This window comes from Onychomys torridus, chromosome 5 (assembly GCF_903995425.1).
Source record: "Onychomys torridus chromosome 5, mOncTor1.1, whole genome shotgun sequence".
Lineage (NCBI taxonomy): Eukaryota > Metazoa > Chordata > Mammalia > Rodentia > Cricetidae > Onychomys > Onychomys torridus.
Window position 1 is genome coordinate 90,920,523 of NC_050447.1, and position 24,624 is coordinate 90,945,146.

The 24,624-nt window shown below is 47.0% G+C and overlaps 1 protein-coding gene across 1 annotated transcript in view; it reads right to left on the bottom strand.

Moving 5' to 3' along the window:
* Nucleotides 1-24,624, bottom strand: part of Disc1 (DISC1 scaffold protein) — a 195,218-nt gene that overhangs the window by 101,857 nt on the left and 68,737 nt on the right. Inside the window, exons 7-9 of the mRNA XM_036189228.1 lie at nt 20,610-20,664; nt 15,451-15,553; nt 5,980-6,168 (exon numbers count right to left, since the gene is read on the bottom strand). Coding sequence (XP_036045121.1) covers nt 5,980-6,168; nt 15,451-15,553; nt 20,610-20,664 — 347 coding nt within the window. The remainder of the gene's footprint in view (nt 1-5,979; nt 6,169-15,450; nt 15,554-20,609; nt 20,665-24,624) is intronic.

Consider the following 24,624-nt stretch of genomic DNA (forward strand, 5'->3'; position numbering starts at 1 on the left):
GGCAGATCTCTGAGTTTCAGGACAGCCTGATCTACAGAGTGAGTTCCAGGCCAGCCTGGTCTACACAGAGAAACTCTGTCTGGAACAGAATTAGAACATGGTATATCCTATGTGAGGTAAGAACATGTTTCAAGGAAGACTAACCCATTGAATCAAACCACCATGGAAAGTCACACAATAAGAACTGGGGGCTTTTAGGAACCTTTGAGGCAGGTGGACACTAAGGTCAACTGTCTCCTTTGCTTTTTTAAGAGGCTCATCACAGCATATGTTGTGGGATAATACTTTAACTATGTAAAGATATGTTACATTTGTTTCTGCTGCATTTGTTTAATTAGGTATGTAAAGCTGTGTTGCTGTTTCACCTTACCTGCCTAAGGCATCTGACTAGTCTAATAAAAAGCTGAACAGCCAATAGCTTGGCAGAAGAGGGATAGGCAGAGTTAGTGGGTAGAGAGAATAAGTAGGAGGAGGAATCTAGGAACAAGAGGAGAAAGAGAGGGAGACAGAGAGGGGACACCCAGGGCCAGCCAGCTGCCAGACAGACAGCCACAGAGCAAGCAATGAAAGTAGGACATACAGAATGAAAGAAAGGTAAAAAGCCTTGATATAAAACATAGATGAAGAGAAACGGGTTAAAATAAGTTATAAGAAATAGCAAGAAATTAACCTAAGCTAAGGCTGAGCATTCATAATTAATAATGAGCCTTCATGTCATGATTTTGGGGTTGGTGACCTAAGAGAAAGCCTGCTGTGACCATATCTCATCCAAAGTCCTTAGCACTTGACACTAACACTGTCGCCTGTCTCTTTTTAGTTTTTTTTACTTATTTTCACCTTTGACCTTATTAAATGAATTTCTTAGGTTTCTGTTTTTTCCCCTGCCCCCATCCTGAGAGAAGAAGGTAGGTCTGATTCTTGTGTTCTTATTTATCTTGCAAGTTTCTCTTGAAGATAGCTGGTGAGTGTGGAGGGGCAGTGTCGACACGTGCAGAATGTGAAACTCATAGGCTAAGTGAGACACCACAGCTATAGACACAAACAAGCCTCTGCAAGGGCTGCACCCTGGACATCAGAGTAAAAAGAATCCACATCCATTCAGTTCAGCACACTTCCTTCTGTTGGCTAATTCAAGCTTAGAACTTATGAGGTAATCCAAAGTTAAATGTAGGTCTTGTCCATGTGGACATCTGGTCAACCTCAAACTATCATTAGAAAATTGTCGTCACTGCTCTTATGTCATCCCATGTGATTTCCACCTCCCCAGTTCTTGAAAGAGGGTTGCATTAAGCAGGAGGCTGTGGACCAACAACCCAAAATATGAAATCCTGCCCTTTAGCCTTCTCCCTGGAAACTGCTTTCTGAACCTAATGGTTCCCAAACGGGGAGTCTCGAAGGCTCACCAGCTGTGGACCCAGATCTACTCTGGCAGCCTGCAGAACTAGGAGAAATGCATTACCATGCTAATGATGTCCTATTTACATTCTAGCCTGATTACTCTGTGATGAAATCTTTTTCCTCCACATTGGTTTCTTTATATCCGAGTTCCAGTGTGAAATCAACAATATTAATAAAGTACAATACAGATTATCAAGTTATACACAGGAGATGGAGAAACAGCTGTATAAATCTTAAGGGTTTTTTTTTTTCTGGAAAAAAAGCCTAAAATCAGTTACTAATTTTTTTTTATACCCTACCTTCTCTTATTAAAAATAAAATTGAAATGCATATAAATGAAAGGCTGCTGGTTAATTTCTGTAGGTATTCAAGGGATGCAGGAGCCACTTTGCTTCTCATTTTCCTCCACTATGGTAAATATTCCTCAGAATTTAAATGTGTGACTTGCAGTCTCAGAGCTAAAGTCTTCTTCCTCTTCACAGGAGTGTGCCACCATAACAGAAACCTATGGATTCAAAGGCAGGGGCCGTGTCTGCCTCCCTTTGCCCTTGAGACTGTCATGTTTCTGTCACTGTCCCATCACCCAATCTGAACAACCAACTCAGGGCTAGGATTGCAGCTCAGCTGGTAGAGTGATTTCTTAGCATGCATAAAGTCCTGGGTTCAGTACCAGCACAGAACAAACTAGGTATTAGGTGCTGCTTGCCTCTAATTCCAGTCCTGAAGAGGTGAATGCAGGAGGATCAGGTGTTCAAGGTCATCCTCAACTACATATCAGGTGCAAGGCCAGTCTGAACTACAGAAGATCCTGTCTCAAAAATAGAGCAAAGGGGTTGGGCATTTAGCTCAGTGGTAGAGTGCTTGCCTAGCAAGTGCAAGGCCCTGGGTTCAATCCTCAGCTCCACAAAAAAAAAAAAAAAAAAAGAGCAAAACAATAACTATCCAAACCAGACTGTGCCATCATCATCCAGCCCCTGCAAGCGAACAAAGCTGTTTAATCAACAAGCCCACTCTGCTGGGTCTGGAGATGACCCAGTAAGACTTAGAAGCAGTGTTCTGTACTCAGTGAATTCACTAGCAAGACAGAGACAGAGGGCACAATGACATCTCCATGGTGAAACAGGCCAGTCCATCTCTGATGGCCACCAGAGGTGCCTCCTATCATTAAGAGCTCTCTGTGTGAGCAACACTGTTGATTGGTCCCTGGCCCAGAAATGTTGCCCTTTTTCTACAGAACCCTAGACCTTAGCAGGGCACGCTACTGCCCAGGGGAAGGACAGCTCTCATCACCCTTGCCACTGACTGCCAAGGTGTACCAAGGTCAAGTTCACAACTGTGTGGTAGCAGGAAGGCGTGAGCAGATTCCTACGAGGAGCTGGGAAGGGGACAGCTGTGTTGTGTCTTTGTGCCTCCCGGCTGGATCTGGCATCTACATGTGTGTCATCTAATAAGGATCTCAGAAGAACAAAACAAGAGAATTCAAGTCTCTAAGAGCTGCTCATCCATCCCAGCACATCCTTCTCCAACCCTTGAAACCATTGTCAGAAATCAGATTTTATTTTTTTAATGCTTTACATTGGGGTAGAGAAATAGCTTAGCAGTTAAAGTGCTTTGCCTTGCGAGCAGAAGGACCTGAGTTGAATCCCCAGTGCCCACATAAAAAGCTGGGTGCTGGGAGGCAGACTGGTAATCCCAGGCCTGTGAAGGCAGAGACAGGAGGACCCCTGGGGCTTTCTGACCAGCCAGCCTAACCAAATTGGTAAATTCCAGGTTAGGAGAGATCTCTAAATAAAGCAAAGTAGAAAGTGCCTGAGAGCTGACACCCAAGGTTGGCCTCTGGCCTCCACTCACATGTGTGTGCACAGCTAAACACATATACACAGATGAACACAGTGTTATATATTGCTCATTTCTTAGTTTTTGTTGTTGTTGTTGTTTTGGATTTTCAAGACAGGGTTTCTCTGTGTAGCAGCTCTGGCTGTTCTGGAGCTCGCTCTGTAGGCCAGACTGGCCTTGAACTCATTCAGAGGCGCCTGCCTCTGCCTCCTGAGTGTTGGGACTAAAGGTATGCACACCACACCTGGCCTTCATTTCTTAGTTTTATCTTGAGATGTTTTATCTACAGGCTGCAAAGATGGCGCAGCAATTAAAAGCATGGACTACTTTTGCAAAGGGTCTGAATGCAGTTCTCAGCACTCACATCTGATGGTTCACAAACTGCCTGTAACTGCAGCTCCTGGGGATCCAAAGCCCTCTTCTGATTTCCAAGGGCATTGTACTTACCACAGATATAATCCCTTCCCCCTAATATATGTGCATAATTTTTTATTATTATTTTAAGACCTAAGAAACAGGAATTTTATCTAAGAATAAAAAGAGTTGTGGTACATTCACAGATTCGCCTGTTCTTTCTTGCTTGAGCTACCTTTGAACTTGAACTCAGAGTCTCCTCTGAATTGCTGACTCTCAAGGTCCAAAAGCAGCTGAACCCAAACTATGATCTGGTTTATCACATTCCAGTAGGTAAAAGCTTCAATTTACCCAGGAATTTATTTTCTTTTCAAAGATTTTAGTTTTAGTTATATGAATTTATATACATCTCTGTATGTGTGTAGATGTGTGTACAGCACCTGTAGATGTTAGAAGAGGGTGTCACATCCCAGGAGCCACATCCCTTGAGCACTGAGGACCAACCTCAGGTCCTCTGCAAGAGCAGTGTATGCTCTTGACCATTAAACTATCTCTCCAGCCCCCAGAAATTCGTCTTCTCTCTCTTTGTTACCCATGTCCTTCCCAACAATGGATTGTTCATGTGGGTGACCCCGATCCACATCTCCTCAGACTGGTTCAAAGTGAGCTTCAGTCTCATGTGCTTGTGAGCCACACTCGGGGAAAGGGTGGCTGACCCAGCCTCATCCTCGCATGAAACACAAAGATCTGCACCATGAGCCATCTGCAGTTTGGAGCCGTCCCGTGTTACAGGCTCCCATTCCACTTGTTTATGTTTTATTCATCATCTTGAAAGTATTTAGTGAAGTAACAATGATGAGATTCAAAAATACTGCACAGTGCTTTTTTTAAAACGATATTAATGGCTTTCAAGAACTCACTATTCAAACGAAAATATCATTGGGTTAGATATGCTCAAATCTGTTTACATTGTCTTTATTCTCAGATATAATCCATTCCCCCATTTTGTGTAAAAGCTAAGCGATAACACCACGAAACATTTCATTTTTCCTTATTCATGGAGAAAAAAAAAAAAATCAACAGCAAAAGCCTTCTGGAGATCCATCCTGCTCGATTCTCTCACCGATGAAGTAAGCCAGCCTGCAGGGCCTCCCTCAGCAAAGTGCTTGTGGACACTTGACACACAGCCATGGGCTGCATATTTGGCAAAATAAGCAAACAAATAAATAAAATGTTTGCCTTTAAGAGTGAAAGGAGGGATGTGCTCGGTGGGCAGAGGCCTGTGCAAGCTTGGTGAACCCATCCATGTAACCACAGAGGAAGAGAACCGATTCCGGAAAGTTGCTCTCTGACCTCTATGTGACCAACGCACAGCAACAATCACTTTTAAAACTTCTTAAAGAAAGTTTTAAAGCGGGGAGGAGGGCAGAGAGATGGCTCGGTGGTTAAGAACACTGGCCGCTCTTGCAGAGGATCTGAGTTCTTTTTCCAGCACCCACATGGTAACTGTAACACCAGCTCCAGGGGACCTGACGACGCCCTCTTCTGGCCTCCACAGGCACTGCATTAATGTGTTCAAACCCCCTTTAAATACACATTAAAATAAAAATTAAGTATTTTAAAAAGAAAATTAAAAGAGTTAAAGGAAACAGTGCTCAGCTCTGAGCTGTTACGCCAGCTGAGGCTTCCCTGGAAAGAGACCCCATGACCACTGACCATCTCTTTGATTCAAACCTGGGAGAAGCCACACCTCACACAATTCACCAGAACTTTAAAGCCTAGTTTGTTCATCCCAAAATGGCATGCCTAACCTCTGCCTGCTAGAGTTACATTTTCTCATGTGGACTTTGAACACTAATCTTCCCTGTCATCAATTTACGGGACATTCAGGTGACACCAGTTCTGTTCAATGGAACACAGGGCATATATCATGTTAGCCTCTCTGGCCTGCCGACACCTGGGCACAGGTGACACCAGTGTCACCTCTGTCCTTCTCCTGGGGAGAGAATCGAACTCCGAGGACACCCCAACAGAAGAGTCCCTCCCTGTTCCTGTCTCAACCCTCAGCGTCAGCCTGTGACCTGCACCCGGGAAGACTGAACCGGTGGGAAGATACCTTCAGCTCAGGATGTGCACCCAGGGGAGGGAGCTCCACAGCCCACCATGTCCATCAGCAGATGCAGAGGAGAAAATGGGAAAGTTCAGAGAAAGGGAAACTGTCCCGGTCCAAGAGCAAAGTGGACGCTGATAGGTGACCCCACCCCACTGTGCCAACAATGTCCCCCATGAGCTGGCTGGGTGCTCTGTGATTGTCACAGTGAGTGATCTGACCGCATGATCCAATAACGTCATCATTAACTTGTCCTGAGGCCATGGCTGGGGGGTACTCACTGTGGACAGCTTCCTGGAGTGCCAGGTCCTGTCTGCACCTGGCGTAGTCTTCTTTGACACTGCCCAGCCTTCTGACACTCCTGGAGCTGAGTGCCAGCAGCCTGCCCAGGAGCGACTCTAGCCCTTCCCGCTCTGATGACAGCGCCCAAATCTCCTCCGTGAGCTCCTTAGCTGTACAGAAGTGGCTCCCTGCAGCACAGGGTGGGAGAGAGAGAAAGGCGATACTGTGAGTGTGATTTGTAATAGCATTTGTATTCTTGCAAGTTCCATAAATTTATACACCGTATATTGATCATATCCATCCATGACTACCTCCTTCTACCTCTTTCTAGTGCCCTGTCTTCCTCCCAACCTCCCATCTTTTTGTTTTTGTTGTTAATTAATAGCCCCATCCACCAAGGCACGAGCAACCTGCCAGAAGCCATGTCCCCAAAGGAAAATGATTCCCTCCCCTCAGCTGCCATCACCTATCAGTGGTTCCTCCGACGGGGGTGGGGCCTCTTCAGTCCCTCCCCCATCCATGCTGGAGTTTTTTGTAAATGAGTTGTAGGGTTCTTGAGTGTGAATATTGCGGACAACAGTATCCCAGTGCAATGTCAAAAGGTTAGGTGCACCTGGAAGGGATGCTACAGGAAAGTCAGGGCCTCTGGAAATGACACAGAGATGTCCAGCAGGATGAAGGAAGGCCCCAGGTATCACTCCACTCAATACCCAAACGTCCAAGGACTGGCACAGCCCAGCAGGTGGAAAGGAGCTGTAAGACTGCAGCTAAACGAAGCCCCTCCCCTATCAAAATGCATGACATAGGTGAGGGCTAACCCTAGCACAATGGGGAAAGATGAACCTCCACTGAGGAATTCACTCCATCAGATGGGCCCAGAGGTGTGTCTGTGGGCTTTTCCTCCATTGCTGACTGATGTAGGTGGACCCAGCCAACTGTGAGTTGCTGCCGTCCCTAGCAGGGTGTGCTGGGTTCTATAACAAAGGTGGTGAACACGACCCTGAAAGCCAGTAGGCAGCACTCCTCTGGGGTCTCTGCTTCCATCCCTGCCTCCAGATTCCTGCTTGAGCTCCTGCCCTCACTTCCTTACATAATGGACTGTGACCCATAAGCCAAATAAACCCTTTCCTCTCCGAGTTCTTCTGGTCAGTGGTTTTAATCACAGCAGCAGAGAACTAAAACAGCATGAAAAATAAATGAGCACATGTGGCATAAATGTGTTATGAAATATGATCGTAATAACACCTGGATTGCAGGTGGCTGCAGGAACCACAGGTGGCTGGGTGCATAAGAAAGAGAAGCCATAAAGCACCGAATAAAATACATGGCGAGGGAGTGCAGCAAGGAGCAAGGTCAGGTACAGAACCAGCTGTGTATCTGGAGGGCAGCGGCAGGCCACCGGGAGACAATTCCTCTGAAATATATTTTACAACATATTTTAAGACTGAAAGTATGTAGGGAGGAATTTAAAGCATCCTATGCAGATGTGGAAACTGCTTTTGAAAACCTACTGAGAGGAAATAAGACTTAAATAATTGTGGAGATAAACTATAAGCGTCCACTAGAAAACTAGCTACTCCTGGGGTTTCAATTTGCCCCAGATTGATGCATAGATTTAATACAATTCCTATCAAAATTTCATGAGGCCCTTTGGTAGAAATGAATGGGCATATCCTGAAATGTAAAAGAAAATGCAAAGGTCTAGATAAGCCAGAGCAATCAAACAGTCTACATTTTAAGACCCCAGCTACCATCACCATAAATCAGGGCTGTGTGCATCTGAAAGCAGATAGGCATGCTGGCTGATGGATTATAATAGAAGTCCAAAGTGGGTGGGTCCTCCAAGAGCTGACTGAGTGGAAGAAAATCATCCCAGTAGATGTTGACAAGACAACTGGTTGTTCATGTGGGGGCGCTGTGAACCCTGATAAATACCTCAGACCACACACACCCTGGGGGAACATGGGACTCAGACAAAGTTCAAACTATGAAGCCACCAGCTTTGGTACTGACTTTGGTACCGACTTTGTTACCGGCTTTGGTACCGGCTTTGGTACCAGCTTTGGAACAGGCAGCGCCTTGCAGAGGACACAGACCATAGCTATCAAAGGAAAACCCTGACAAACGGGCTTCACTGGGGTGATGACTTCTTTCAGCAAATCAAGTGGCTAGGCAGGGAAGCTGGGCAGGATGCACCTGACACTCCAGCACCTGGAAGGTAGAGGCAGGAGGATCAGGAGTTCAAGGCCAGCTTTAGCTACACAGCAAGTTTTCAGCCAGCCTAGACAACATAAGACGTCAAAAGTAAAGAAGTGAAAAAAAGAAAAGGGGGAAGAAAGGGAGGGGTATGTAAGGGAAGGCAAAGGAGATAGGAGGGGAGGGGAGAGGAAGGGGAGGGGAAGGGAGGGGAGAAGAGGGGAAGGGAAGGGGAGAGGAAGGGGAGGGGAGAGGAAGGGGAGGGGAGGGGAGAAGAGGGGAAGGGAAGGGGAGGGGAGGGGAGAGGAAGGGGAGGTCAAACTGGGACAGATCATTTGCTACAGATAACTGACAAAGGATTCAATTTTACATCTCAACAATTAACACAAATGACAGCATTAACCAGGAACAAAGACTCACCAGGCCTTTTACAAAGGGCCATGTGCAGATGGCCAACACACATCCCAACACATGTGGGACAATATCAGTCACCCGGAGTGTAAATAAAAGCTGCAGAACCCGCTTCAACCCATTCAAACGGCACAAAGCGCTAAGCTGAAAATGGTCAACACTGGCGGGGTGTGTGTGTGTGTGTGTGTGTGTGTGTGTGTGTGTGTACGAAATTCCCTGAACTCCCAAACACGCAGAGGGGTAACCCCCACTGAAACACACTTGCCAATTTGTCCTAACATTAAATATATCCCTACACTTGATCCAACAAGTCTCCAGAGAGGGGTGTTCACAAGGAAGGCTTCAACCCCAAACACTCACATTTGACAGCTCCTAGTCTTTACTCTGGAGCCTTGGCAAGGTACTCATGCTCCTGTAAGCAATCCTAATGAACCTCACTGGTTCACCAAAAGAGAGAGGGAGGGAGGGAGGAAGGGAGACGGGGGGTGGGGGGGGGGGGGGTGGGGGGGGAGGAAGGGAGAAGGAGGGAAGAAGGAAGGAAGAGAAGAAGGGAGGGAGAAAAGGAAGGAAAGACGGCTCTGTGGTTAAGAGCGCTGGCTGTTCTTGCAGAGGACCTGGGTTCAAGTCCCAGCACCCACATTATGGCTCACAAACATCTATAACTTTAGTTTCAGTTCCAGGGGATCTGGCGCCCTCTTCTGGCCTCTACAGGTAAACACACAGGTGGCTCATAGCATACATGCAGACCAAACACATATACAGTTGAAATATAATAATGATAATAATAACAATAATAAAGGAAGTGGAAGTAGAAGGGGGACTCTTTGGAATGAGGTTGATCAGTAGGAGTAGGTGGTGACAGAGGGGGCATGGGGGGATGAACATGGTCAAATGTATGATATACATGTTTGAAAATGTCATGATGAAACCCACTACTGTGTATAATATATGTTAATAGAAAAACTTTTCTAAGAAGAAAGTCACAGGATCAGCTTTTCCTCTTCACATTCACTCCTTGGGAAGAAGATTATTCCTCTCTCTGTCCACTTGAAGATGCATCAGGTTTTGACAGAAATGCCTCTGAGATACAAGGTGTCATCCAGCGGCCAGCAGCCAGGAGAACGTGAGGAATGGGTTGTTCTCTGTGGCTTAATGTGGTCACCAGCAACACCTGGTGGTCCAAGACCCAACCCACTGCAAGGCCAGTTGGCTTCAGGCTTTTGTGAGATCAAGAAAGAATTTGAATTAAAACACAAAGTATGCTGTACCAGACATCTATATCACCACCCCAGCCCTACATTCAAGGATCATGAGGCAAGATAGAGGCTAGGGAGATGGTTCAGCCACTGTCTAAACATAAGGGCTTGAGTTCAAGCCCCAGCATCCAAGTAAAATGGATGTTTGTAATCCCAGCACTGCAGAGGTGGGGACAAGAGAACCCCTGAGGATTGCTGTCTCAAAAGTAAGCAAATAAATAAGTCATAATCATAATAATGGTATGGGTGGTTCCTAAGCAACATCTGAGATTGGTCTCAGGCCCCCACATGCACACACATGAGCATTTGCAAACATATACACACACCACAAACAAAAACAGGAAACCTTACAGAAGAATCTTACTTCTTATTCTTGAAGGAAAACTTTGCAGCCAACAGCTCTGATTCTTGTGGAACATTATGTTACCTAGGCGAAGATGTGTTACATTTGTTTATGATGCAGAATATTACTTTAACTGAATAAAGGTGTGTTACATCTGATTAACGATATAAGGATGTGTGTTTAATTAGGGAAAGATGTGTTTCATCTGTTTCTTTCATCTTGCCTGTCTAAGGCACCTGATTAGTCTAATAAAAACCAGAATGACCACTAGCTAGGCAGGAGAAGGATAGGCAGGGCTGGCAGGCAGAGAGAATAAATAGGAAAGAAAAGAATGAGAGAAGGGGAAGAGAATGAAGAAGAAAGAGAGGTATTCCCCCCTGGGGGCAAGAAGCCAGGCAGCCACCAGCCAGCCAGACACAAGGAAGAAAGATATACAGAAGGAAAGAAAAGTAAAAAGTCCTGAGGCAAAGTAGATAAAGAGAAACAGGTTAATTCAAGTTAAAAGAGCTAGCCAGAGAAGAGCCCAGGGGAGGCTGAGCATTCATAACTAATAAGAAGTCTCCGTGTCTTGATTTGGGAGCTGGTTGGTGGCTCAAAAGAGAAAGCTTGGTAGATCTGATGACTCTCAGGCCAAGTGAAAACATCCACCACAGAGGTCTAGGAAGCCTTTGATGATGAAGATGAAGGTGCCTAAGTAAAACCTTAACCAATCTATTGTCCTTTTAAAGGAGTGGCATGCGACCTTCTCCAAGCCAAAATGCATCTGAAAGAACTCTTTCAATGCATGCGATGAAAATTCTAAGCCAAAGGCATGGTGTCATTGTTCAGCTGACAATGACATTTCTTTCACCATAGTGTGTAACACATGGGCGCTATTTATGTTCACTGAAATACACATTGTTATCTTGACTTCACAGCTGAGAAAGCTGAAATCTAGAGAATTCCATATCTTGCTGAAGGTCGTGCAGGAATAAGCTTCCAGGCAGGCTTCCAGCCCAGGCATCTATCCGTAACCCCTCCCCTTAGATACTGCGTCACTTACTTCTTCGTTGTTGTCTAAGAGGCTGATTTTCAAACCCCTCTTTCTAAATGCTGCAGATAGTCACCCACCACAGGCACAGTCCGAACATCTGGCATACGTCATTCTGTCCATGAAACCCACAGTTTCTGACCCCATGAAGGCAACACCAGAGGGAACATGGCAGTGTCCCAGCCCTCTGAGAAGAGGCCGTTAAGATACAGGGGACAAAGTGTTCCGCAAAGAAAAGGTAAATACAGGGCAGGGGACACAGATGGTACAATCTGTACAATGCTTGCCTTGCATGCATGAGGACCTAAGTTTGATCCTGGGACTCATGTTTTGTTTTTATTTAAAGTGGTGCTTCCTCCTGTGAAGATTCCTAAAGAAAAGACCTCTGCAAAGGAACTGGAGGGCTGACTTATCCTGGAAGTATGTCCTAGACCCCTGAAGTCATCGATGCTCTGAGCTGGGCCTTTAGCAAAATGCCACAGTGACCATTTATTAAACCCAGACCATTCCTTGATCCAAATACCTAGAGACATGTGGTGGGAGAAATGACTGTTTAACATGGCTGTTTGGATGGCTCCCCAGAGAGGCAGGAACATCATAGCTGGAGCCCTGGAACACTGCTACCCCACCCCACATAGCATAGTCCTGTATTTATCTCACAGCCAAGCCCCTGACAAGATTTGCTCTGCACAGCCATAGGCTTTCCTGAATCACTGCTCCCACCCCAAAAGACTCAGACAGTCAGGACCAACCCTGAAGGGGTCTCATCGGTGAACCTAAACCCAGCCTGCCCTTGGTGAGAGGTAAAAGCACCCAGCTCTACTGGCTGCCTGCTCTTCAGTGAGGCAGTTATGGGGGCCTTCATGGGTTTGCTAAGACCACAGTGAAAGAGCTTATCCTGGAGAGGTGTATGACACAGGCCTGAAACCTCAGTTCAGTTAGAAGAATGGCAAGTTCTAAGGCTGCCCTGGGCTACATAGTAAGAGTGGTCTTAAAGTTATAAAATGAAATGTAAATACACTTAAAGATCTTTCACAAATCACAGAGCCATGTAACTCAGTGTGTGCTGACACCAAGGCTGGTTTCCCCATTCTTCCCTTTTCTGTCTCTCAGGCATCCCTGAATCACGGTATTTACCTCCGATATCACAGAGAGTGAGGATCATCCGACCCATTCTCCAGTCACAGAGGTCATTATCTGAGAATCAGGTTTTAAACTCCACAGAGCTTGCCTTACACAGACTGTCCCAATCTTCCTGCTTGCCCAGGAATGGTGCTGATGACCCTCTGGGTCTTTGCCTGAAGAACCTCTCCACTCAAGGGAGGGACCACTCCATTCCAAGTGCCGGACTTGCACCTGGTCCTTCTCATTTCATGTCAGACCATAGACACAAGTCATCCCTCAACTGGGGATGCTCACGGGGGACATGAAATGCCTCTGACCTCATTTTCCTCCCTATTGCTATGCTGTGCTTGAACCTTCCACTGAAATATCCTAGGCTATGGGTTTAGAGGGAAGGCTCAGCAGTTAAGAACACAGTCTACTCATCATCCACATCAGATGGCTTGCAACTGCAGGCAACTCCAGCTCCAGGGGATCTGATATCTCTGGCTGCCATGGGTACCTATATTCATGTTCACCAACATACACAAATACACACACACACACACACACACACACACACACACACACACACACACACACGGCTGCCCAGGCCAGCTCTTCCTAGACACCAGAGCAATGGACAGACAGCACAGACTGGAAGGGGTCAAGCTTCTAGGTCATCAGCAGTATGAACTGGTCTCCATTGTGAGGGACCTGCTCCTGGGTACACAGGTAGACACATATATTCCCCAGGCAAGAGTTCCTTAAGAAAGGTGCTCTGTGAACACCCCAGCCAGATGCCCCTCAAATCCTCAGTGGGGAAGTCGGTCAACAATCCCAGATGGTACCACAGCTTAGCCCCAGGCTCTCAGAATGGGCCACAGGAACACTGAGCAGGAAGCCTCTCAGGATTGGGGATTGCAGGCAGTGGCAGCAGCAGGTGGGTCACCACGTCAGGTGGGTCACCATGTCGTGGGTCAGGCTCTGGACAGGGGTGGAGGGCTTGAAACAGCCCATCCGATGGAGCTTGCCCAGTTTTCTCAGCTAGCCAAAATGCTAAAACTAAAAGCCCATGCCTGGCTACAGTACGCCATCTTAATCTGGCTGCACACACATGCACATACCCACACACAGACACACACGCAGACACACATAAATAAAATATCTTTTTCTAAAAAGTTCAAAGAATCTTCCCTAGGCTTCTAAAGACAGGATGACCAAGTGAGGGAATTCTGCCTCTTGGATCACACTCTCTTCCTCCCTTGGGCTCCACAGAGGCTCAGCCACCTGTTCTCGGGGGAAGATGCATCGACTAAGCAAGGCAAAACCCTAACTCAGAGACAAGACTGCATTCCATCTTCTTTTTTTCCCTCTCTGCAAACGAGGCCATAACTCCCACTAAGTGGCACAGGGAGGCAGTTACGAGGCAGGCCACACGCTCACCCACCATGTTCGAAGGTTGTAAATGCCACGCTTGGCTGCACCGGGGACCAAGTGGCTCGTTAGCTGCAGCATTAGTGTTTAACGGCGTGAGGAACAGAAGCTGCCAGGCGCCATGCTCCTTCTTAAAACACCATTGAAAACCCATACGTGTAATTATTACACCTTCCTGCTTAATTCTGACTCTTCTGAAGCTGATGGGCTGAACGCTCATCCATCCCGTAAATCTCAGAGATCTCTTCAAGGCTGTCATTTACATAACTGGGCTAAAGATCCATCCATCACACTAGGGGGAGTCTGGACTCCAGCCGCTGGTCTGCCGCCGCTACTGGGCTCATTTCATGAACTTGCTAGAAGGACATACCCCACAGCCTTGATCACCCCACCTCTCTACTGGGCTCTGAGTCACCTTCCCACATGCCTGGCACTGCTATTACAAACATCAAGTCAAACAGCAAATGTCAGTGTGTAAGGGGGTGGGGATTGGAAATAGTATTCAAACGACAAAGCAAGATACTATATGCTTATGTTCTCAAGCTACCAGGCATGGGCAGAAACATATGCATTAAGAGCTGCTGGCATAAAAAGAGTGTGATCTGATACAGCACCGTGTGTGTGTGTGTGTGTGTGTGTGTGTGTGTGTGTGTGTGTGTGTGTGCGCGTGCGCGCGCGCGCACGCGCGCCATGAGAATGTGTGTACATGTGGCTACTGAGGCCGGAGGTGAAGGCATTCCTCTGGTGCTACCTCCCGTGTTTTTAGAAGCAAGGTCTCTTACTGCTCTGAGCTAACCATGAAGTCAAGCTCACTAGTCAGTGAGCCCAGGACTCCACCTGTCTCCACCTCCCCTTTGCGGGATCACAAGTGCCAGCCACCTCCCAAAGATTCTTTACACAAACGGGTTCTGGGGAAAGATAGAAAACACTTCACCAGCTGACATGTCTCCCCAGCCCTATTATCAACTTCTAAAAGGAGCTGCCTCACATCCGGTGGCTCCCACCACACACAGGGTTTACCAACATTGTCGGAATCACAGTCCATGGAGCAACGGGTCCACTCCCTAAAGCCCTGGGGAAGATAACCTACATCCCATACATGGCCCCTCAAGAGCAAACTGTGTCAGTGGGGTGTGCACAGGTCCCTTCCAAGGACTATGTCCTGTCCTGGGGAACCATGCTGCCCTCTACTCAAACCTAAAATTTCCATCAGGACTCTGAAGAGGAACTTGGGGGTCACCGCACCTCTTTGCTCTTTTTCCCAGTATGATCACATTGGATAAATCTTCGTCCCCTGCATTTCATGGCGACTTGTCTGCTTAGCTGGCATATCGAAGACGGTGGCTGAGCCTGGCTTGTTAGGGTTGCCAGTGCCCAGGCTCTGAGCCTGACAACTCTGATAACATAATTGCCACATTGTATGTGTGAGGGGTTGGGGGCTGGGGGAGGGGGTGTGTTTTGCCAGGCATTGACCTTGAGCCTGGGACTTGGCACATGCTGGGCAAGTGCTAACCATTGAGCTCCTTTCCCACCTCTCTTATTTTGAGACAGTCTCTCTAAATCACTCAAGCTGGCCTAGAATTCACAGTGTAGACTAGGCCCTGACCTTGCAACCCTCCTTCCTCAGCCTCCCAGGTAGCTGGGATGACTTCCACATGTCAATCAATGACAAAATGTGAGCAGCCTGGGCAGTTACCTGATACGGCCAGCACCTTGGCTTCCAGCAAGGCAGGCAGCTTGGCGTCAAGGTCACTGAGTCTCCTCCTCAGAGAGCTGCACAGTCTCTCACCTGAGCACACCTAAAGGAGAAATGGCAGGAATCAGTGTCCATTAGAAGGCAGCCCAGCCTGAGGGGTCCTGGTGTCTAAAGGAACTGGGCTGATTGACAGAGAGTAAGCCGAAGGTGGGAGGGGCTTAGGAAGCAATGGGGTTAGGAGGAAAGAAGAGAGGGGAGAGGAGAGAAGAAGAGGAAGAGGAGTAGAGGCAAGAGAAGGGAGTGGAGGGGAGGGGAGGGGAGGGAAAGAGCAGGGTGGGGGGTGGCAAAGGGAGAGAAGAGAAAGAAGGGAGGTGGGGAAGGAGGAAGAGAGGCTGCCCCTGGCGTGCACTCAGCACAGACCTGGCCCTCACAGACTGCTGTGAGTTCACTCACTTCCTCCTGCCTGAGTGTACAACCTCACAGCCCTGGGCTATTTGCTCTGCTGTCCTGGGAGGAAAGGCCTTGCTGATTTCCTGTTCCTTCCCTTCCTCTGGCTTCCTCTCCAGCTTTCAGCCCTGTGTCTCCCCGCTCACCTCTCTATGATGATGCCCGTGAAGAAAGACTCTGACCTGTCCCTGGCACACAGTAGGCAGTCAATCTAGATGTGGCTTTCACATCAAGGTCAGAGGAACCTGCTAATGCCGTTACTAGAGAAGCTAGAGGGACAGATACTTGCCTAAGAGTCCGGCTGAGAGACAGACACATCACTGTCAGGAAGACTTGTGGGTATCAAGTGTCCCCGGGACTTCACACATACCGCTTGTTTTGCTTTGAGTTTCAAAAACAACAAAATACTTCAACCTCAGTCTAGCTTCCCAAATCCCTTTAGGTTATCTTGTATGTTGAGACTAAAACATCACGTTTTTTTCCTCTTATTTAAGGCTAAAAGCTCTTACTTATCTGTTACCTATATTCAGATTAGTGATACACCTGTATTTTCAGCTCACCAAAAGCACACAGCACAGTTTCCGGGGAAATAAAAATGGTGGGCATTTTGGAGAAGTCCACAAAGGATGTAACTGCCCAAGCACCGTTACTTATTTATTTATTGACAAAACAAAAATATATGAAATCCCATTCGGAAACTGAAAGCAATCAGTCCACTTGGATTGAGCACCCACAGATGACATAAGATTCAGCTCCCCCCATGCAGTCTACATCTTAAGGGATACAGTCAACCATAAACATTTGGCTTATCTGAGATCAAACAGAAGCTACTATCAGAATCAAAGCAGACCTCGCCCAGTCAAAAACACTCCACCAGTCCTCTCCCGGATGCTGCAGCTTATTTCCCCCTCTGTGTCTGGGATTTTCCAACCTTTGCTCCAACTCACAGCTCAGTCAATCGGCCTCTGCACCAAAGCCTGCGCAAGCTTCTCATCCTCACATCAGTCATTCATCCTGAGGCTCTTTCAGGAGTCCTGAAACTTTGAGGATGTTAGAACCAAGAACTAAAAGGAAGATGTCCAGGGCACCTTCCCCACCACACACACACCCTGTCTCAGTTGATCCAATGTTCCATGACAGGCCCTGCCCATCCTCTCCATCTCCAACTGTTTTCTCAGGAAGTTCAAAGACTCACCAGTTAATTCTGTGACACAGCCAGAGTTCTCAGGTCCCATCTAACCCATGACTAATATTTCTTATTTTAGTTAACAGTGTCTCTTAATCATAATTAGGTCAGTTTCTCCTTTGCTGAGAAAGCCCATCGTTCAAGCTACACTATTAATATGAAACAGCCTTTCTAAATTTTCTGATTAAATTGCACACTCTTTCAGTCTCTGCTGGATATAATATAATATCTACCAATCTCTAGATATCCCAATTATTTCTAACTATTTCCATCTCATTTATCCCTTAATTACCTTTGGCTTGGGTAACCCATGAGAGTCAAGAAATGTAATGAGTGTAAGGAAGGTTGCATCTCTCTCTGAAAATATCAGAGGTTGAGTATACCCCCCTCTCCCTCCTTCTCTCCCTGGTGTGTGTGTGTGTGTGTATGTGTGTGTGTGTGTGTGTGTGTATGTGTGTGTGTGTGTTGAGCTGAGCCTCTTGCCTCATGGGCACTTACCAGTCTACAGGGGTTAGGGTTTGGGTTAGACTTCCCAGGGGGAGTCAGTTTGGTCACACAGCTCCTATGCTCATGTATGTGCAATGTAACACACACACACCCCAGAGAAATCTGCATGTTTTCTTTATTTACAAATAAAATTAGCCCCTGAGGAACTCATTAAAGAATGGAAGTTTTACACTTAGAATTTAAAATCTGAGACGTGAGTCCCTTAGTTTGATAGAAAAGCAAAGTCATTATAAGTTGACTATAAATATCTTAGAGCTAGGATGTGCAATGGTGTGAGGGCTTGTGTGCCCCAAAAGTTCATATGCTGAAATCTTCATATGGGGTTAGGAGGCGGAGCTCTGGGAAGTAAAAGGTCCTAAAGGTAGAACCCTATGAAAGCATGGGTGCCTTTAGGAAAGGGCCCCAGGGGATGGTGGCTCAGGCAGTGAAAGTGTTTGCTTTGTAAACATGGGGACCTGAGCTGGATCCACAGAACCCAGGTAAAAAGTTGCACACTGTGGCACAAACTTGTAATCCCAGAGCTGGAGAAGTGGAGGCTAGAGGATCCCAGGAGCTTGCTGGCAACCAGTGAAGCCTAATAGGTAAGCTCCAGGCCAATGAGAAATTCTGTCAAAGGAAGTGGATAGTGTTCCTGAATATAACACCTATGACTGTCCTCCAGGTGCACACATAGGCACACACACACACACACACACACACACACACACACATCATTATCATCATTATCATCATAATGAGACATTAGAAAGCCCTCCTGTTCTCTCCCTCTTTCCATCATGTGAGAACATAGCATGAAGTTGACATCCATGCCTCAGAAGAGATCCCCACAAGAACCTGGCCATGCTGGCACCTGGACCTCAGCCCTCCAGGCCCAAGAGCTGCACAGCCTCATTGCTTTGAGATCAAAACACACAAAGACAGAGATCCGTCCCAGCACTTAGAAAAATACAGCATCCTTGATGTCTCTGGTAATGGTCCTTCTAGCCTGTCTTAGAACCAGGCAAAACAAAAACCACATTTCATTTCTCTTATCAGGATGAGCAGCCCAGGGAGCTCATGGTGGATCTCAAGCATTCCTGAGTCCAGTGTCCTTTTATAGACATTACTGGTTGCAGACAGGAATCCATCCAACTCTTGACCATGTGACCAGAACAAAACAATCAGATCTAACTTTTGGAAGGGAAGAAAAGAAAAATAAGAAAAGGAGCAAACACATACAACCTTACTAACAACTCATGGCAATATGAGCATATTTGTGTGGAACAAAAGCCACTCAGCTTGCTACCCAGTTAAGGTCCAAGCTTTCCTTTCTTCTCTGATTTTGTGTGTGTGTGTGTGTGTGTGTGTGTGTGTGTGTGTGTGTGTGCATGTGTGGGGAGGTGAGGTCGACTTTGGGTGTCTTCCTCAGTTGCTGTCCACATTTTAATGACAGGGTCTCTCACTGAACCCAGAGCTCAGTGTTTCCACCAGGCTAGATGCCAGTGAGCCCCGGGACCTTTCTGTTTCTGCCTCTCCAGTGTTGCCAATGCCCCCACACACAAGTGTGTGCCACAGTGCTCACCCTTTTTACATGGGTTCTGGGAAACTCACGGCCTCCTGCTTGCATAGAGGCACTTTACTGACCAACCCCCCTCCCCATGCCTGCAGTCTTCCTTTCTCTGGTTATGAAAACGAACTAAGATTCCTCCTAGGTCAGAGGCTCTGCTTAGAAACTATTATCGAATCCTCCACCACTGTGAAACTCTAGCTCCCAGTGATGGAGAGTTCAGGTACAGGTGTCCATCACAGCACCTCAAGGCTACTCCCAGAGCATCTGGTCCCACAGCTCTGTCAGGTGACCACAAGGGAGGGCTCTGTTCTGTGAACTCTTTGCCTAACAGCCAGGACCCAGACTGTGGCATTCAATGGACTCTACGTGGTCAGCATTAAGGCCATACCTGCTGCTTCCCATGACAGGGTCTTACTATGAAAGTACAGACAATGTGTTGGTTCATATTTATTGGAGGTTTTGTTTGTTGTCTGTTGAGACAGGGTCCTGCCATATAGCCTTGGACTGCATGGTACTCACTATATAGACCAGGCTGGCCTCGAACTCATAGAGATCTGCTTGTCTCTGCCTCCTGAGTGCTGAGATTAAAGGTGTGTGCTACCATGCCTGGCTAATGTTGATTGTCATCTTGGCAGGCTCTAGAATCACCTAGGAGACCATCTCTGAACATGCCTTCAAGATTGGATTAAAGAGTTGGGAAGTCCCACCCTCAATGTGGGTCTGGGGTCCTGGATTGAATAAAAATGAGATGAGTGAGCACCAGCATTCATCTCTCTGCTTCCTGTGGATGTCATGTGACCAGCCACCTCATGCTCCTACCGCCATGCCTTCCCCACCATGATGGACTGCACCCTCAAACTGTGAGCCACAGTAAGCCCTTCCTCCCTTAAGTTTCTTCTGTCCAGTATTTTGTCACACAGTGAGAAAAGTGACTAATATAGACAACAAGTAATATTAGCAAAATGATCTGAAAAACTGAAAAAAAAAAACCCACTTCATCCAGTAAACCATTTCCCTTTCTGAGAAGCCTGAACTTGAACTCCAAGGAGAAGCCAATTACTTCCATCCCAAAAACCTTGCTTGCCCGCTCATTTGTTCCTAACAGCATCTTGCTATGTAGTTCAGGCTGGCCTTGAACCCTTGACCCTCCTGCCTCTGCCTCTGGAATGCTGAGATTGCAGTTAGGAGCCTTACAGCTCACTCTAAAAGCCTTTTTAAACAAAGGCATTCGGCATCCCAACACAGTCCTTTCCCAGCCTCTGGACTGAAACCCCTTCTGAAGCCAAGGCCAGTGGTCCATTTGGAAGTGAACATGGGTGGAGACCTCTGTGTGGGCAGCAGCTCCTCCTCCCCAGCTCTCCTTCTGTGCCACAGCCTGGGAAATGGGTCCACAAAGTCTGCTTCCCCTAAAGCCTCAGTGATCTGGATGTGAAACTAGGTTAGAAGAAACTGGGGGGAGGGTAGGCTTACCTGAGCGGTGACTTCTCTAACAGCCAGGGTCAGTGATTTTGTCCTTTCCCGGAGGCTAGAAGAATCAGAGCAAAGCATAGGTCTTCTTGGCACCAAGGTGGATCTCTATACATGTAAGACACTACCAATAGGAACCTTCCATCACCCAAGGAACTGAAGAGGATCAAGAAAAGAAAAGGTGACACCTGGCTGGGTTGACATGACCATGGTACTGACACATGGCTAGGAAGCCGATTCCTCCCCCTCTCTAAATATGCTTTACTTAGGCCACCATTAAAAATCTGTCTTCAGGGCTGGGGAGAGGGCTCAGTCAGTACAATGACTGCCACGCAAGCATGAGGACCTGAATTTGATTCCCAGAACCCACATAAACAAGCCAGGCATAGTGGGACACATTTGTAGTCCAGCACTGAGGATATAGAGACAAGAGGATCCCTGGGGTTCACAGCTACCCAGCCTAGCTAGCCTACTTTGTGAGTTCCAGGCCTGTTGCAAAAACAGGCAAGCCAGGCATAGCAGCACACATTTGACCCCAGCACTTGGGAGGCAGAGGCAGGCGGATCTCTGTGAGTTTGAAGCCAGCCTGGTCTACCTAGAGAGTTCTATGGCAGCCAGGCACACCCAATCTGTCTTCATTTCCAGAGCAACCATGGAAGAAGCTGCCCTGATTACAGAAAACCAGGAGCCCTGAAACCAGCTTCCTAAAGGAGTGGGCCACCAGAGTGTCAGGGAACTGTTGGCATTTCAGTGGGCAGGTCAACAATCCAAGAAGGAAGGAATGCCAGCGCCTCTGCATTGAGCCTCAGTGAGAGCAAACAGACAAACGTATCTCATATTTCTCAAGAATGACTAAGTCAACCGGCATTCCTTTCCTGGGTGTCTCTAACCTGTGGCCCATCAGGATAACTATGAATGCCCCAACACATAATCATAAAGTTACTTAAAACACTAGGGGAGTCGGGCGGTGATGGCGCACGCCTTTAATCTCAGCACTCAGGAGGCAGAGATAGGTGGATCTTTGTGAGTTCGAGGCCAGCCTGGTCTCCAAAGCAAGTTCCAGGAAAGGCGCAAAGCTACACAGAGAAACTCTGTCTCAGAAAAAGAAAAAGAAAAAAAAAAAACAAAAAACAAAAAAACACTAGGGGACACTTTTGCAATGTGTTGCATGAACCTTGTAGACAATAGTGCCTGCCATAAGGTAAAAGGTTGGACATGCCTGTGGGCCTCAGGCTCTTTTTCTCCTGAGTACTTCTCTTCATATACTGGTTTATTCACTCAATGTCTCCCCAAACTGTAAGTTCCATGTGAACAGCATCCATCTTCTGGGTTCACTCCCTCTCGAGAAGGGCTCAGGGAGTGGGCACACTGGAGCAATGAGAACACCCCTGTCTAGAGCCCACCGCTCCGTGGACGTATGCCTTGCTCACTCTCCCAACACCTCAGGGCAGTCAGTTATGCAGGACGCAGAGCACAAGGCGCAGCTCCTGCCCTCAGCCACTCATGGCTGCTAGGAGGGCAAGACAGTGGAACAGCTTCAGGGAGGGGCTGCTCGCTTAATACAGGGCAGTCTGCAAGAGGAAGAGGTTCTAGTTTCCAGGTCTATGTGGTGGTGGGGTGGGGGAGGAGGTCACAGGAAAGTCTTCCACAGCCGGGACAGCAAAGAATAATTTAGAGATAAGCTACCATCCGTAGGTGTATGTTGGGGTTCTTCTCCAGCTATGAGAACTGTTGGGGGATGTTATCATCTCTATACATTTGTGATCTCTGAAGCCTAGGCAAGCTGGGGCTGCAAGCTCCTAGAAACTGGGGCAGGCATCTGCCAGCATTCTCACTTGTAACCTGTACCAGATGAGGGGCCACTGGTGAAATCAATCCAAACCCAGATGATGAGCACAGGCGAGGGACAAGGCACATGGCCACAGCCTCTTCTGAGTCAGGAGTCACCATCTGGAAAACCTGAGTGCACAGATAGGTATGGGGGTGGGGGAAGCCTGGAGCACTTCAGATCTTGGCTAGATGGAGACAGGACATTGAGGGAAGGTGAATCTGGGCATCAGCTTATGTGGAGAGCAAGACAGGACAGACCGTGTGGGCTGCTGGAGAGAGGGGCGGAACATGTGAGGCATGGCCTGGCTCCAGAAGCTACACTGGCTCAGGAGCCTGCAATCACACTTGAGGCCTTCTTCAGCAAGAGTGTTCCTTCCTCTCCCGGGCTCACTGGAGTCTGTTCAATCGGGACATTTTTGTTTGCTTTGCTTTGCTTTTTTGACAGGGTTTCACACAGATCAGGCCAGCCTTGAACTCACAATATAGCTCAGGATGACCTTGAAATCCTGATCCTCATGTCTCTGTGTCCTGGGTGCTGGGATTACAAGAGTGCACCACAATACTAAGTTTTTTTGGGGTGCTAGAGGACAAATTTAGTCCTTTCTGCATACTATACAGGCATCCTACCAACTGAACTACATCCCCAGTACATCGGCTAGTACCCTCTTAGTCAATGGCTCTCCACATAATAGAACCTTTGAGCATTTAACAGCACAACAGAGTATGCTGTTGTATTTATATATATATATGTATTTAACAGCACAATATATATTCCCAAACACACTAAAAAACTAGTTCATGAATTTACATATTAAAACAGACAGCAGGTTCCCTGAGTCTAAAACTGAGCTGGCCTCAAGGACAGTACCTTTAGCAAATGTCCCAGGCACCCAGTGAAAAGTAGGTCAGGTACCACCTTTCCAAGGGTAGTCTCAGCTTGTGGCTCTAGCTCTAATCTGGCCTAGGAGGAAAATGAGCTTCAACTCAAATATCTCGGTGAGAGGAGGTAGTGATGCGGATAATTGAATGCATTGTTTTATATGTGATTTGATTTATATTTAATTTATTTAATTTATGCTATATTACTTTTTTCAGTAGATTTATTTTCCTAATTATGTGTTGCTCAGGCTAATATTAACATTAGTTGTATCCCCAGGGGATACACAGAATGGAAGCCATGGCGGGGGGAGGAGACTATGAATCATCCTTGATATTGCACTAGCAGTTTTCAAGCTATTTTTAGCATTTCACAGAACCCAAAGTACAACATAGATAGCAGAGGATCTAACAGGACAGGGGTGTCTGAAGTACAGTGAGTCATGCTAACTCCACCCACATGTGATGCTGCTACCACTACACTGCTGTTCCCAGGAGCAGGAATACCCACTGAAAATACATTACACCAGTCAAATGTTGACAAGGGTTCCATGCATGTCGGTAACCAAGCTTGTTGCCATGTTTCACTAAGATTATGTATTGAACATGACAAATAAGAGCCATCCCTTCAGATCTGGGTGTGGTGACTCATGCCTATGATCCCAGCACCTAGAAGGCAGAGAAAAAAAGATCGGGAGTTCAAAGTCATCCTTGGCTTCATAGCACAGTACAGGCCTACCTGGGCTATGTGAGGTCTTATCTCAATAAACAAACAACCATGAACTATCCCTTCAGATCAAAGGATGCTGCACAGGGACTCAGAAGTTGTCTACCCAGATGCCCCTGTTTACAGAAAGTAACCTCTTCATTCACAACAACTGTCCTAGAAATAACAGAGTCAAGGGCTGGGGAGATGTCTCAGCTGGTAAAGTGCTTTGCACACAAGCATGAGAACCAGAGTATCACCCACAGAACCAGGAATTTACAAAAGCCATGGGGCTGGAAAGATGGTCCAGCAGTTAAGAGCATTGGTTGCTCTTCCAGAGGACCCAGGTTCCATTCCCAGCATCCACATAGCAGCTCACAGCTGTCACTAACTCCAGATTCAGGATATCAGACACCTTCTTGCCCTTCTGGGCACTGCATGTATGTTGTGCATAAACATACCTGAAGGCAAAACACCCATACACATAAAATAAAATAAAAATAAAATATTTTTTTTAAAGCCAGATGTGGTGGTATATGCTTCAGGTTTAGTGAGGGGCCTGGGCTCAAAAAACCAAGGTGGATAGTTACTGTGGAAAACACCTGA